Here is a 13,655-nt window from a genome sequence, read left to right as displayed (position 1 = left end):
AACTGGTTTTTGCCTGGCCTCATCTGATATTACATTGAATAATTCTTCTATATTCCATATGGAAGGACTTTGTATTTGAATGTATTTACTGTGGCTCCGACTGATATTATTTTACTCTCTAAGCATATTTATTTCATTCCATATTCTTCACACACACTGTTTTCGAGATCACTCATTCTAGATACCCTCCGATATGGCAATGATCTTCACAGATGCTCAGAACTATAGATGAATTCAAGGGACTATATGACTAAGGCACAATTCAGTGAAAACACCACTTATTATTTGAAAATAATGCGTTATATTGATTTAGCACAATTTTATGTGCAATTTTTGTAGTTCTATTATATTATCATATCATTTAGCTTGCAGTTAGTTAAAATATTCAGATTTTTTCCATGTGATCAAACTCAAGCCATGATTATCTTTATAAAATGATTGTTTATACTTTATAACATAAGATTTTTTATTTTTAAACAGTCCATATTATTTTAAATTTTGCTTCTGTCATCAGTTATATGAGTTCCTGTTTCAGTAAAATTTATGCCATTTGAAAATTTTATCGACATCTTTTCAATTTCTTAATCTTAGTTCACTAATGAAAATAAGGTCCACAAAAAGGGCTAAAGACATTTCATTAGATTCCTTATTTCATAATAACACAGGCCATACTTACATAGCATTAATCAGCTATTCAATTGGTTATAATCTACGGAATGACGCCATTATCCAGCATAAATGTCACCATCTTGTCTGTAAAGTTATCACGATTTGCTGAAATTAAAACATTCCATGTTCCTGACTTTCTCTAGATCTGCCACCTATTTCTATTTTAAGAATGTCAGCAAGTTATTAGAAGAATAAGAGGAATGTTTTCTCGGGAGGGTAAAACAATCATTACTTTGCTAACAGTTAGACAAGATAATGGTAACTAGACAGGCATCTTTGCCTAAATAAGAAATTGAAAAAAAGAAAGAAAGAAGAAAGAAGGAAAGAAAGAAATTCTTTCCCTAATTCCTAGTCTCATATAAAGCTAAAGTCTGAAGTGCCTGGGGTAGTGATAGCAGACATTCACATTCTCAGCACCCAGGCAAAAATCCATAGCTTCTGATTGAGAAGTAGAAGCAAAACATACGCCTCTGGGGAAGAAGTCAGAAATTATCCTGCCCCCATAGCCACTGAAGGAAGGGTAAAGCATAAACCCTATGCTGTGGGGAAGAGATAAAAAGAGATAGAAACCACTCTTGGGCCCGGGGAAGATACCAAGAGGAGTTCTGCTACCATTAGACAAGAAGCAGAAAGCACTCTAAAATGAGACCAACCACATGTTCAATGCAGGGTTCGCCTGCTATGAGGAAGAGTCCCAGAATGAGGAGGAAAAGGAGAGAGAGAGAATGGGACAGAGATAAAAAAAAAAAACAAGAATTTTCCAAAATTAAAGGGAAAACAATAAAATTCAAGTCCAAGAAGCTTAGAGAATTCTGAGGGAAGTAAAACAAGACAAAACAACAGCAACAACAACAACAAAAAAATGGTACTGGAGGTGACAAGCAGTACAACCACCAAAGAAAATAAACAAATGTTATGGGCTGGAAAGAAAGAAGTAAGTCATCTTTATTTGCAAAAGATGTAGTCATCTACGTAGAAAATCCCAAAGTATTTTTGGAAACACTTTTGGAACTAATAATTAAGCTTAGTTGTATGATGTAGCAGAATACAAGGTCAACATAAGAAATCAATTGTTTCTATAAATTAGCAATGAACAATCAGAATTGAAATTTTAAAATCATTGCCAATTATAAGGGCAACAAAAAATGTCAAATGTTTGGAATAAATCTAATGAAGTTTGTGTAAGATTTTCCTGCTGAAAACTACAAAACATTGATGAGAAATTAAATAAAGCCTTAATTATGGAGAAAAGTGCTATATTTATTGAGCAGATGACTCAATATTATTGTCAATAGATCCTACAGTTTTCTATAGACTTATCAAAACCCAGCAGACATTTAACCAGTTAACAGGCTACTTTCTTAAATGTAAATGGAAAAGTACAGAATTTCAATGAGCCCAAACAATGTTAGGGGGAAAAAAAAGAACAAAGTTGGGAGGACTTAAACTACCTGATTTAAAGGTTTATTATAAATCTATAATAGTCAAGACTGTAATAATGGCATAGGATAGACAAATAAATCAACAGAACAGAATACTCCATTCAGAAATTGACTCGCACATATATGGTTAATTGATTTTTGATAATCGTGTCAAGGTTATTCAATAGAGAAAGAATAGTCTTTTCAATTAGTGGTGCCAGGAAAATTGTAGATTTATAAGCAAAAATAAAATGTCTTTATCTTTACTTCACACCATAAATGAATTCAACTCAAATAGTTTATAAATGTTAAAACTATCAAACTTTTTGAAGAAAATAGGAAAGAAATTCTTTGTCACCTTGGATTAAGTGAAATTTTCTTAAATAGTATATTTTAAAGGTATAAACGGTAAAAGAAAAACAGTTGATAAGTTGGACATCATCAAAAATCTGCTCTTCAAAAGAAACTATTGAGAATATTAAAGGACAAGCCACAGACTCAGAGAAAACTATTTGCAGTATATGTATCTTACAAAGAATTTGCATCCAAAATACATAAAGAACTCTTACAACACAATAATAAGGAAACAAACTGCCCAGTTTTTTAAAATGGCAAAAGATTAACAAGGACTTCACAAAAGAATATATACAAATGGCCAATAACCACATGAAAAGATCCTCAGCATCTTTAGTTACTAGGGGAATGCAAACTAAAGCCACAATGAGATACCATCTACACCTATTACAGTCGCTAAAACTTTAAACACACACATGCATACATGCTGATCACACCAGTTCTGGGGAGGATGCAAAGCAACTGGAACTTTCATGCACTGTTGGTGAGAATGCAGGATAGTACAACCGCTTTGGAAAGACGTTTAGGAGTTTCTTACAAAGTTGAGCATATGCTTAGACTAGGACCCAATATTCTCACTCCCCGGTATTTTACCATAAGAAACGGAAGTTTATATCAAAAGATTTATATATGAATGTTTACAGCAACAGAAACAAAAGAATGTTCATCAGTTGGTGAATGAATAAACAAATTGTGGAAAATGCTAATAGTTAAGCAGTAAAAGGAAGCAAACTATTGATACATATAATAATATGGATGAATCTCAAAACCATTATTCTAAATGAAAGAAGCCTTACATATAGGGTATATACTATATTACTCCATTTACATGATATTCTAGAGAAGGTAAAACTATAAAGTTGGAAAATAGATCCGTGGTTGCCAGGAACTGGGCATAAGGGAAGAAAACTGATTAAAAAGGAAAGTGAGAGAACTGTTTAGCATCGTTGTAAATTTCTGTATCTCTGTTGTGTTGATGGCTATGTATTGGTCAAAACAGACCAAACCATACACTTTTAAAAAGTGAATATGACTATATATAAATTAAAACTGACTTAAATAAAAATATGTTGGAAAAAATTTAACTTTCTGAGAAGTATTACAGAACATGAATATAAACAATAAGAATATTGCCTTTGAAAACAAGCTGGGTTTAAAATGGTAATAATCACCATTAAAATTTACTTCTCAAAAGACTTTCCAAGGAATTTGAATGAAGTAAAGGTGTCTAGAAGTTTTATTTAAATCATTAAAAATTTAACGTTATCTCCAGTGATTTCAGACTAACAATACCTTAGAAATGAATATATTACTTCTTCTACATACCATTAAAATATTTTTAACACTGAACCATTTATTAATTTTGATATATATCAGAAGAAGAAATTGTACAAGATATTCTCTATTTACATTGTAATAAAATGGGAAATTAACAGTAAAAGTTATATGAAAAAAACCCTTTTGAAATTCAACAATGCTGTCCTAAATAATTCTTTATAGAGGAATTAAAATCTATAATTAGAGACTAGGAGAGAAAACTATAACAAGAATAAAATATACTCTTTCGTTCTTAAGGATACGGTCAAAGCTAAAATTAGTTTAAAAATTCAAACCTCTAAATGCTTTCTTTAAAAAGAAAATATGAATTTTCTATATGTCAAGAATAAGAGAAATAATAAAAATAAATTTCAGAGAGGACAAATATTGATTAATAAGTATAAAAACAGAAATGAATAAATCAAAAGACAAAAAGTAGAATTAATAGCTAAACCTAATATAAGTTCAATTGAAAAGACAAAATATAAAACCTCTAGCAACTTAATTTTAGTATACTATTTCATAAAATTCATAGTATTATTTTTTAAATGAATTTTTATATTGTTCACTTCCTATCCTGGATATAGTTTTATTTTATTATTCACTTTCTCAATCCTTGGCTTTAGTATTCTGTATTAATTTTAATACTTTTTTTTGAATCACTAATTAACCTAATTCATCAATACAAAAGATCAAAGGAAAGTCCACAAGATCATTTTGATAGATTCAAAGAATATTTTTAAAAATTATTTACTTCTGGTAACTCTTGGAAAATAATGCATAGAATGATACTTCTTTTTTTCTTAAATTGATCGATAATAATAATTATCAATGAAATATTGAAACACCCTTAGCTCACCTCACTTATCTAAATTATTTTACTGAAAAATTTAGCCTATGTAGTAAGAGAAAAAAATAGTTATAAATATTGAAAAGCAGTAACCAAACATCATTATTTGCAGATGATGTAAATAAAATTAAATTATTTCAATATTAAGTTATAAGGATACAAAATAAATATTTTTAAAAATACATGTTTAAACGCTATGCTATCAATAAGAGTTTGGAAAATATAATAGAAAAAATCCCATACCTATTGTGCATACATGTAGTGTTTCTCAAATCTTAATGTGCATACAGATCAACTAAGAATCTTGTTAAAATGTGATTCAGTAAGTTTGAGGTAGGAATCAAGATTTCACATTTTTAGTAAACTCCCAGGTGCTGATGCTGATAATACTCACAGTAATATATATATTTATTCTATACATTTTATATAGTTCTTAAGCCTTAAAATTCTACATGAGAATATATAGGCAAATATGTATGTGTATATACATAGATTTGTGAATATAGACATATTGACATATATTCTCATACAGAATTTTTAAACTTAAGAATTAACAAAAAATTAGTAAAACTTCTATTTTAAAAAAAAGTTAAAATATTACAAGAAATTAGTAAAACTTCTATTTAAAAAAAAGTTTTAAAATATTACTGGGAGACACAAAAGAATATTTGAATAAAGAAGAGGAATGCCACATTCCTGGAGGGGAAGAAAATAATATAAAAATGTCTATTCTTCCTAAATTTTAATCTAATGCCTTTAGTTTAATACCAATAAAAATCACCAAATGATGTTTTTGTAGCTGGAAGAAATAAAAATTATAAAGTTCAACAGGAAGAATAAATATGCCATATTAACCAACAAATGTATTCACAAAGAGGACATTAGGTAGTTGTTTCCCTTCTGGAAATTAAAATCTATTGTAAAATAAAGATAATTAGGACATTTTCTGTCACAGAATTATTCAGATCAAAAGCATGGGCTACAAAGCCCAGCCGTAGACCCAAGTGTACATATGATCTTAGTGTATAATAAGGATGGCATATCAGATCATGATAGAAGGATGGATTATTTATCAAGCGAATTGGGAAACCTGAGTTGATTACCAAAATAGACTTATATTCCAGCCTCACCACTGTACAAATTTAGGACTTAATAAAATACCCCCCCACCCCCGGCCACACACACACACACATACATCAAATCATGTGAACTGTAATATAAAAGATAAATTGTAAAGTATCCACAAGTAGAAATCATAAAAAGCACAAGATTTACCACAGGTAACAAATTTGTTTTAAAAATAAGCTTTCATCTATTATAATACATATTATTTTACAGGATCCCATTGTTTTAGAATGGGGTGAATCAATGGAGTAAGCAATCATTGCCCATTACTGACTCTTTTTCTTTTGACTAAAATTCAATGACATGTATCATTTAGTTAGTCTCTAACATATTTCTTCTTTTTTACCAAAAGCCCTATCAGCATAGCTAAATCAGAGTTTTTCCTCTGTGATAAAATCAGACCAATCAGCTCTGAGATTGTTCTCTGATTACAATTGTAGTTTTTTGTTTTTTGGTTTTTGTTTTCACTGTAACTGCAGTGAGATTGTCCATTTTGGTCACAGGCTGCCTCCTGCAGTTTTCCAAATGGCATCAAATGACAAATGATTAAGAACTTTTCAAAAGACAGATCATCATTTCCCCTACAAGTTGCACACGACGTAAAATATATCTTTAAAAGCGTATGTCATTTTAGAAAGCATCAATAAATGAATAAAAGTATAAAAGCTAGGCTTTACAACTGCCTCTAGCATTTCCTTGTCAAATATCTAACAGGCGCATACGATAAGCACGCAGTGAATACTGCAATAATTATAAAAGTCACAAATAATAAATTGCCAAATAAAATATTTCATCTCAAATCACCAAATATTCTTTTTTAATTACACTTTCAGGGTAGAGACGGGATCTGGGTCTTCCTTGGGTTCCTCTCATGAAGCCACGAATCATGTGGTTTAGGGCAGAGTGGTGTTATGGTTATAAGAACCTAGTCCTGTCTAGCGATAGTGATTTCTAAACTCATGTCCTCTACTTGCATTTCTTCCACACCATACAGAGGACTTATAATTACAAGCAATTTTTTAAAAATTCCAATCTTTTTATAAATCACACTGTAATGGTTCCAGTAGTGTCAACCTCACTAGCCCTCACCACTCACAAAAATCTTCTCTGCCTACATCCAAAGCAAGTGTGATGCCTTCTCCCCTCTCTCCTCTCTCTCTTTTGATAAGCTCTTTCTTCACTACCCCTCCTTCCCACCACACCTCATCCTTCTCTCCAATCTAATCTACTTTTGTCAGAAGAACTTGTCTGACAGAGCAAGATTCTTGGAGAATAGCTCAGCAAAGCGAAAGCATTGCATCATAGGCAAAGAGAGGCCAAAGACTGGAAACATCCATTCAGTAAGGATTTTGTCCATCAAATTTGTAGATGCTAACTAAATATGCCTGAGTGAATAAAGTAATAGGGGAGTACACCACATAGACTTGTGGAAGAAATAAATAAATAAAGTAATAGAGGAGAATTAGCTATCATGTGGAAGAAAATTGTCAGAATCAGAAAACTCAGTCCCTGGACAGCACTCTGCTTCAGCTACTCTGACTTACCTTTACAAAATTGCTTGCTTCAGTAGGGACAAAATATATAAACATGATTTTCAAACATTCTCTTTTTCTGAAGTAATAAAAAGTATTCATGGTAAGTATTAGTATTATAGTTTTGATATTAGTAGTATAGTATTGATGTTGTCTTGATATTAAATGAACCCATGTGATCGTTTTAAAATTTCCGACATTTTAATCAGAATACACCAGAGCAAACAATCTGTGTTCTGGAGGGATTAATATATTCATTTGCAAAAATCCTTGTCATGGAGTACCGTAAAACCTCATTAACTAAGACCCTTCTAATTCAGAAATCACCATAGGAAAGGCAGTGTGGTATAATACAATGCTGTGTGGCTAGACATGGAGAACCAATAAACTTAAGACAGCTCTTTAACTAGTTATGCATGATTTTAGAAAGTTCCCTTTTCCTCTGCTTTCTGCTCATTTGTGTTTGCAGTGAGCTAATTTATACAATCGATCCATCTCATCATCATACAATTCTATGATTATCCATAAGCCAGATAGATTTTGTTTCTACTTTATTCTTTTTATATGCAATGTTTCAGGGACTGGAATTATTTTTGTCTGTATGTTTTTAATGTGGAATACCTGAAGAGCCCTGAGAGGTCACACGAGTTTCCTAAATTTGGGCAATTATGATTATGTACATTTTTCTGGACACAGGTTCAGACTTTTTATCTGGTTCCGAAAGCTCTGTATGCCTCTCAAAAAAAAGGTTAAGAACCACTTACTTTAATAATGAACTAATTCCAAGTGATTCCCATCAACTTGTAAAAACAGGCTCACAAAATGTTGCTTAATAATCATGTGTTGGTTCTGTAACATTCTGTAGCCCACATTGATAAATACAGTAGAAGCTACATTTCGAACTTTCACTAATGGCTGGGTCCCCATTTGGTGATAGGGCATGGACTGCATCCAGCTAGTTGACCCTGTTATATCAAAAACCTTGAACAACACCTACCCATAATAGGCTCTCAATGAAGCAAGGAAGTGAAAGGTCTACCCCTTTATCTCTAGGAGAAGAAGGCAGCTAGGGTGATCATTTCACATCTAGGTTTGGATTGAGATTCCAGAACTCTGTGAGATGATGGAAGAATCAACAAGTAAGAACAGTTAGTTCATCTTATCTACAAGTCAAGTCTTGTCATTTCAGTCAAGAAAAAACAGAGGTCCAAAGTGAGGAAAGGCCTTAACAAAAGAGTCAAGACCAAGACTAGATCCCTTAACCAATGGTACAGGTCTTCTCTTACACCCAGCTGGAAGAAGACACAGAACCAATTAAGGAATTCAAATGAACACATCACCCCAATTCCAATTCCTTTTTTTTTGAGATGAAGTCTCGCTCTTGCCCCCCAGGCTGGAGTGCAGTGGCGCAATCTCGGCTCACTGCAACCTCTGCCTCCCGGGTTCAAGCGATTCTCCTGCTTCAGCCTCCCAAGTAGCTGAGATTACAGGCGCCTGCCATCATGCCTGGCTAATTTTTGTATTTTTAGTAGAGATGGGGTTTCACCATGTTGGCCAAACTGGTCTTGAACTCCTGACCTCAGATAATCCGCTGGCCTCGGCCTCCCGAAGTGCTGGGATTATAGGCATGAGCCACTGCGCCCAGCCTCCAGTTCCTTTTTTTTTTTTTTTAACTGAAATTCAGCAACTAATAACCTCCTTCAGTAAAAGCAGACATACCATAAATAACCTGCTTTTTCTGATTTATTAAAATAAAAATTCATTTAAAAACAAATAAAATAGCACCATGTCTTATATGTAACATAAGTTGAATTCAAATTCTTTGCCATTGTCATATCTGTAAAAATATCCAGCCCCATAAATAAAATTTCTTTTATAATGCAAACTTAAGTAGTTTTTCAATAATGCTTGTTTATCTTAACTGCCAAATGGGGGGGGGCGGAGGGGGCAGGGGGAGGGGCTCATTTCACTAGTATCTTTAAAAACACGTAGTATATAAAATGGAATGCCTGTGATTTCATTCCAATGCACTTGTAGTAATTGTCTTTTAAAACCCAAGTAACATTTGCATTTCTTTTACCTTTTTACAGAAGTATTGTTTTAAACCCAGCCTATTTCCGGAATCATCTTCGTCAAGCCACAGTGTTTAGATGTCTGGAGAGATATTCAGAGGCTGCTCGGTATGTTTGTTTTAACTTTTGTGAGGATTGATTTCAAGTTAAATTAATTTTATTCTCAAATTCTGGTAATAGTATAACAGAACTCTCCATTTCTCTCATGGAATATGATTTTATCCAAATTATTATCTATCAACGTCAAACCAGCAATTATTGACTATCTTTCTCTTTAATTAAAGCTATTCCATGTTCATAGCTCTTAAAATTCAAACTTCCCAGCCATGAGGTCACTGACAATGATGGAAAAACTTGCACAAAGTAATAGAAATGCGCTTGACCTCTTGCTCTCATGTTCTGGTCTAGATTGTAATAATACATTTCTATAACTATCTCTTGAGCACTGGAGAGGAAATCCAATCATGAGAAAGGATCCTAGAAACCCATTCCTGGAGAAGATGGCATCAGTTAAATAACACCAAGGTTGCTAGAGATGTCCCAAAGTATTTTTTTCTTGGACCCCAGTGTATTTTTTTAAAAAGCTAGTGAAGCTTCCCCTAATATTTGCATCCCAGAACTTAGACTGTGGCAAATAATTATAAGAGTTGCGCAACAGCCTCAATGCTACACTCAGAATTCCTTATCGCCTGTGACAACCCAGACTTTTTTCCTTCCTGGATTAGCTCACAAGACTCCTCTTCCTTTCCGTGAGCTCTCTCAAATAATTTTCCTTATTTCCTAATGTAGAGGTGCCTGCTATTTCTTCCTCATCCACTTTACCACCCCAGGAATCTAGCAGGAAAATGTGGTTGGTTTCTAGATTTACTCCAAGCACAAATTCTAAGGATAAATCTGCAGGAATCGAGATGCAGTGCCTAGGTTGCTAGTGACTACTGTCTAGAATGTTTGTAAATAATAATATCTTTGACATTGGAAGCAAGAGTTTGAGTGTATATTAAAATGGCTTCATAAAATTGACACTGTGTAATGCCTGTAATCCCAGCACTTTGGGAGGCCAAGGCAGGTGGATCACCTGAGGTTGGGAGTTTGAGACCAGCCTGACCAACATGGAGAAGCCCTGTCTCTACTAAAAATACAAAAAATTAGCCTGGCGTGGTGGTACACGCCTGTAATCCCAGCACTTTGGGACGCCAAGGCAGGTGGATCACCTGAGGTTGGGAGTTTGAGACCAGCCTGACCAACATGGAGAAGCCCTGTCTCTACTAAAAATACAAAAAATTAGCCTGGCATGGTGGTACACGCCTGTAATCCCAGCTACTCGGGAGGCTGAGGTAGGACAATCTCTTGAACCCGGGAGGTGGAGGTTGCGGTAAGCTGAGATCGCGCCGTTGCACTCCAGCCTGGGCAACAAGAGCGAAACTCCGTCTCAAAAAAAAAAATTGACACTGTGAGGTTTACATGAATTCCATGTTTGTAAGATGTTCCCAGGAGTTGCCTAAACTCAATTAAATAGATATGGAAAGCAGAGTTCATCTCAACTGCTCTCACTTTGCAGTCAGACAACCAATATGCCACATCTTCTTACCTGTGTGAAGGCCCACTTTGAACTGTTTTTAAAAGGTCTTTATCACTCTCTTTTTTGTGTATTTCCCCCTCTACTATTTCTCCAATGTGTTTTATCTAAGGTACTCACGTATTACTTCTTCCTACTTTTTATTTACTCCACTGAAGTGCCTCGGTGGCTCATTTTTTGCCCACACACATTTCCTAGCTGTATGAATGAGAGAGAATCTAAGAGATGATAATAAGTGTCCTTCTGTTTCACATTTAAATAAACAGGTTTTAATAAAGGTCACTAGCTACAAATGAAGCTAATAAGTTCAGCATTAGCAGGTAACAGCCATCTGCAAAATAGGCTCCATTAACAGGTGATTTATTAATACATCTTGAATCCAATTGAAAGATCAATGGAAGGCTAGATACAATTTCAGAACTAGATTTCAACTAGTAAAACAGTGCTAGTGGTGTGCTTATACAGACTCTAAAGATCAAATTGTTAAATATTCAGGAATTTGGAACGAGCTAATTGCTAAACTGTAGGAGAAATTAGCAATGCTGGGAGAAGCTACACTATTGAAATTGCAAATGCTACAAATCCAGGTTTGTTTGTTTTTTTTTTACTTTGGGAGGGCCAGGTTACCAGCATACCATTGGCTATAACATAATTGTATCAAGCCTGTTGGAGCCAAAGTAGTGACATAAATTCTTCATGGATCCCAAAACAAACAACAAGAACTTAAAAATTTGGAATTTGTCAATATTTGCCCTGTGAAATTGGCACAGAATATTCCACTGCCTTTCTCATATATACTGAATTAGGTATATCTGCAGTGAAATAGGCATATCTGCTTAATATCATTTGATGACTGGCCTGATAATGCTTCTTGAGAAAATTCCTGATAATTCTTGGTTATGCTGGTGTGGAGTTTCTATAGAGAAGCAATACAATTACTGTCAGGTACAAGTATTTTTCATCTTGGTTTCTTTAGCAATTACAGCCTTCAATATACAGTATAAGGTCATTCCCCCAAAGAAAGGATGTTATGAACTGTGAACATAAATATCATAGTGTATCTTAGCAGCTAGATTTCTAATGTAAATCAACATATATAAAGCAATATATACAGCTTTTTATTTTATTTTATTGAGACAGTTTTGCTGCCCAGGCAGGAATGTAGTCGCAAAATCTCAGCACTCACTGTAACATCCACCTCTCAAGTTCAAGCAATTCTCCTGCCTCAGCCTCCTGAGCAGCTGGGTCTATAGGCACACACCACCACACCCAGCTAATTTTCATATTTTCAGTCGAGATGGGGTTTCGTTTCACTGTGTTGGCCAGGCTGGTCTCAAACTCCTGACCTCAGGGGATCGCTCGCATCAGCCTCACAAAGCAATGGGATTGCAGACATGCGACATTGCACCTGGCCTACAGCATTTATGTTTGTCAATCAATCTATCAGGCCTCTTACAAGGCCTCTATTCAGGCCTCTTACAAGTATTTTACGTTAAAATCCATTGGTAAAGACAACACATCAAGGTTATTTCCTGTAGGATGCTAAGCAGTCATGTTTCTTGCATTGAGAGGCACCTACCACATATTAAAAAAAATTGCCATTATTATGTGATTTAGGAGATCCTAAAACCATAATTCAAAAAAAATGCATCAGCCCATATCTTATCCAAGATAAGGGTATATATAACCTGTCCCTGGAAATCAGAATGTCTTAGGTTTGCTGAGCCTAATCACCTTCACCCATGAAGGGATTTCTAGTAAATAGGCCAGAATGATTCCCAGAACAGCTTCATTTAAAAAGCCCAAACTCTCAACAAGAGAGGCTGGAGAAAATGCTACTCCCTGTGGTTGGAGGGAAGATATCAGGTTTACAATGGACAGATTCTTTTATTTTACAGGTCACTATCCTTTCATTCTACCAGAAGAAAGTGTAAGAATACATAAATGATAGAAATTGAACAAAAATGGAGATATTTTATTACAGTTTAGGGTTCGCAGGGATACTAGTCAATTTGTGGAGATGGCTGGCACTGCTTAAATTGATGCAATCACATTTTCAGACCACAAACTAAGTTAAGATAGCTCTAACCACCATTCCCAAAAACAAGCCACCTTGCGAAGCCTTAGCTAAAATAGAAACTTGCAAAGCTTGTTAACATCTTTCTGTTTCAATGCATACAAAAAAATCTGTGTTGACATAGAATGAATGTCATCACTCAAATCTGCCTCTCCTCCCCCAACACTCATACTTACACACACACACACACACACACACACACACACACACACTCCGTTTGGGACTATCTTCATGAGAAGAAAATATTCAAAGACATAAAATCAAAGAAAAGCCAAGACTGTTTTGTGAAGACAGCTAATGACTTTTGACAATACAAATATTATGGTGTCTTTTATCTCTTTGTGCTCAATGACTAGCACATGGTCTAAAATATGCCAAGCACCAGTTAGGGGGTTATGAATTAAATCAGCAGGTTTTTGAGTCTGTGGTAATATGTGGTTGATAACCATTCAGCTATATCAATAAGATACTATATAAAAATCTTTTTTTTTTTTTTTTTTTTTTTTTTTTTGAGACAGAGTCTCGCTGTGTCTCCCAGACTGGAGTGCAGTGGCGCAATCTCGGCTCACTGCAGGCTCCACCTCCCGGGTTCACGCCATTCTCCTGCCTCAGCCTCCCGAGCAGCTGGGACTACAGACGCCCGCCACCACGCCCGGTTAATT

The 13,655-nt window shown here is 34.6% G+C and overlaps 1 protein-coding gene across 2 annotated transcripts in view; it reads left to right on the top strand.

Moving 5' to 3' along the window:
• The window catches only part of SPATA16 (spermatogenesis associated 16), a 261,852-nt gene that overhangs the window by 113,216 nt on the left and 134,981 nt on the right, over positions 1-13,655 (top strand). For both annotated transcript variants that reach the window (XM_045386618.2, XM_045386617.2), the window contains exon 4: positions 9,359-9,448. In XM_045386618.2, the coding sequence (XP_045242553.2) occupies positions 9,359-9,448 (90 nt within the window). The remainder of the gene's footprint in view (positions 1-9,358; positions 9,449-13,655) is intronic.

Source organism: Macaca fascicularis, chromosome 2 (assembly GCF_037993035.2).
Source record: "Macaca fascicularis isolate 582-1 chromosome 2, T2T-MFA8v1.1".
NCBI lineage: Eukaryota > Metazoa > Chordata > Mammalia > Primates > Cercopithecidae > Macaca > Macaca fascicularis.
Note: the sequence above shows the minus strand (reverse complement) of the source record. Positions and strands in the feature narration are given on the sequence as shown.